At 35.0% G+C, this 2894-nt stretch overlaps 1 protein-coding gene across 1 annotated transcript; it reads right to left on the bottom strand.

The window, feature by feature from the left end:
- Positions 1-788: 788 nt before the first annotated feature.
- Positions 789-1733, bottom strand: LOC124225176 (olfactory receptor 502). The gene has a single exon (XM_046637661.1). It carries the CDS (start codon positions 1731-1733, stop codon positions 789-791), a length of 945 nt encoding a protein of 314 aa, XP_046493617.1.
- Between the last annotated feature and the right edge of the window lie 1161 nt (positions 1734-2894).

Below are 2894 nucleotides of genomic sequence, written 5' to 3'. Positions count from 1 at the left end.
ATGTGGTAGTCTCAGGATAGATAAATTAAGCTTCACAGAGGAAACACAATCCAGTTCTCTCAAGCTTCCTTAACAGGATGTGAGGCTGACCATGAATGAGTTGTTCCAAGAGTGTGTTCCACTCTTGAATCCTTGAGGAATCCTGTTCATTCCCACAGAGAGTCACCTGTTTTGATCTGACAGAAGGATTCACAGTTTAGTCAGGGGTATCTCATCCTTTTCTTTCATGGGGTATCTTTTAACTAGGCTGGAGCCAGAGACCAGGAACACAGGTCAGAATCGATGGGCTCAAAAAGCCCGTCATCAGCAGATAACCTTACTGCAAGAAGAATATCTCCAGTAATTTTACTGTCTGGTTCCACTTGGTCATTTCCTCTCAGAATGTACTCAGTCATAACTGTAATTATCTTGTTCATCTCAGGATAAGCTCCTGTTGAAAGTAGACAGTCTTAAAGCTTCAGATATACAATAACCTTAATTTATAGCAGAGAACGACTTTTAAAAAGATATGAATAAAATTTTAAAATGATTTTCAGCAGATTAAGTATATTTCCATGTTATCCATTTTGAAAATGGTTATAAATTTAGTTTTATTTTATTAAAGGTGACATATTATTGGGCTCTGATTTACAATTTGATATCAGAAAATCCACCCCATACATTTACTAAAAGCCTCCACACTGGCTAATGACATATGGACCTTTATATTTTGATCAAACCATTCTGTGCATTTATTATAATATTTACAGTATATTATTATACCAAATGCTACAAAATAACAGGCTTCACTAAGAGCATATTTTTCTAGCAAGCTCTCTCTTCAGAGCCCCCTTAATCTCATTGTTTCTGAGACTGTAGATGAGGGGGTTCAACATGGGGATCACCACCATGTAGAACACAGACACCACTTTGTTCTGATTAGTTGAGTAGCTGGACTTGGGCATCACATAAATGAACGTGATGGTCCCATAGAACAGAGTGACTGCTGTGAGGTGTGAGGCACAGGTGGAGAAGGCCCTGTGGCGCCCCTCAGTGGAGCGCATCTTCAGGATGGTGATGAGGATGTAGATGTAGGAGACGGCTATGACAAACACCGTGAGCACAATGATGGAGCCAGCTGTAAATGAGGGGACAGCTGCGGGAATACTGACATCAGAACAGGAGAGTTCAACTAAAGGAGCAAAATCACAGAAAAAATGATTGACTCGATTTGGTCCACAGAAGAGTAAACAATAGAAGCAAACAGTAAAAGAGCAAACATTGAGAAAACCACCTACATAAGCCACCATGAGTAACTGGACATAGACTTGTGTGGACATTTTGGTGGAATAAAGGAGTGGGCTGCAGATTGCCACAAAGCGATCATATGCCATGGCAGCCAGAAGGAAGCACTCAGTGGATCCAAAGAAAACAACTGAACCAAGCTGGATGCCACATCCAAAATAGGAGATGGTATTTTTCTCCACCAGGAAGTTTACAAGCATATTGGGTGTGACAGAAGATGAATAGCCCATGTCAACAAAAGCCAAGTGGCTCAGAAAAAAATACATAGGATGATGTAGCTGAGAAGAGATTCTGATAAGAAAGATTGTGTTGAGATTGCCAGATATGGTCACCAGGTAGATACACAGGATGATCACGAAGAGGATAACTCGAAGGATCGGATCGTCAATTAAGCCCAATAAAATGAACCCTGTCATTGAAGTGTGGTTCCCCTCCCCCAGGGCATCCATGACACAACGTAGCTGCTACCAAAACGAACCTGTGAGGAAATCACTGCATTAAAGAAATTATGAATTTTGTTTCATTTTTTGTTAACACATAGAGGTTGTTGTAAACAAATTATTCCGTTTAGACTAACATTTTTGACTTTAGAGTAAAACATTTATGTTTTTCATATTTTATATATATTTTAGAGAAAAAAGTTTATGTATTTATGTATAATGAATGTTTTATATTGTAAAAATTTCAGAAGAAGCACTAGAAAATCTGTTTGAAACAATGTATGTCTTTTTCTCTATACTATATTCTTTAGGAATGTACTTAAAGTGGCTTTAAAGCTAAAGATTAGAAACATAGGATGTATGAAAATAATAAAAAGGAATGCTAAGTATAGCAAAAAGGAAAAAAGTATGAATATAGGATAATGTAATGGAGACTGAAAATAGCTAATACTTATTTAATGCTGACTAAATGGAGGACACAGTGTTAAGAATTTTGTTTATATAGGTTTATTTAATTTATATGAAATAATATTTTGTTTTTATTTTATTTATAGGTGAAAAAACTGACTTTGAAAACGTTAAATAATTTTCCTAAGTTTACATAGCAAGTAGTGGAGTCAAGATGTCAGTCCCAGGGAGTTTGAATCCAGTCCATTGCTTTAGTAACTATGGTATAAATGAAATTAAATATTACTTATGATGAAGTCAAGTTTCATGGAAATGGGTGGAAAACAAATTACCTTTTCTACTTTCTGACAGCTAATGTTTAAAAGAGGTGCCTAGTTAACCACAAAGTTTGCAATTTCTATCAGTAAAGACAGACCATTTTTTAAAAGGAGAAATACAATTTTCTTGACAGGAGAAAGAAGAAACAGAAAAGAATTTCAAATTAAGGTTATTAATGAAATTGCCTATCATAAATTTATTATGTATTACAAGTAAAATGTTTTATCAAGTAGTTTGAAATATTAATCTAATTACTATGCAAAACATTATATGATTAATATCTAAGATATAATTAAAGTACGTTTATTGAAACAAATCAAATCATTTCTTCATGTAACAATGTTTTCTAATTGGAGTATTACAGAACAAAATAACATTAGTTTCAACATAATACCCAGGTGAATAAAGTTCCAGCCTAAAAAGTTAAGTTTACCCAGGTTCAAC

Source organism: Equus quagga, chromosome 14, assembly GCF_021613505.1.
Source record: "Equus quagga isolate Etosha38 chromosome 14, UCLA_HA_Equagga_1.0, whole genome shotgun sequence".
Classification (NCBI taxonomy): domain Eukaryota; kingdom Metazoa; phylum Chordata; class Mammalia; order Perissodactyla; family Equidae; genus Equus; species Equus quagga.
Note: the sequence above shows the minus strand (reverse complement) of the source record. Positions and strands in the feature narration are given on the sequence as shown.

Bases quoted from the DNA above. Each gene is read 5' to 3' on its own strand.
- LOC124225176 (XM_046637661.1), bottom strand. From the start codon at position 1,733: ATGGATGCCCTGGGGGAGGGGAACCACACTTCAATGACAGGGTTCATT.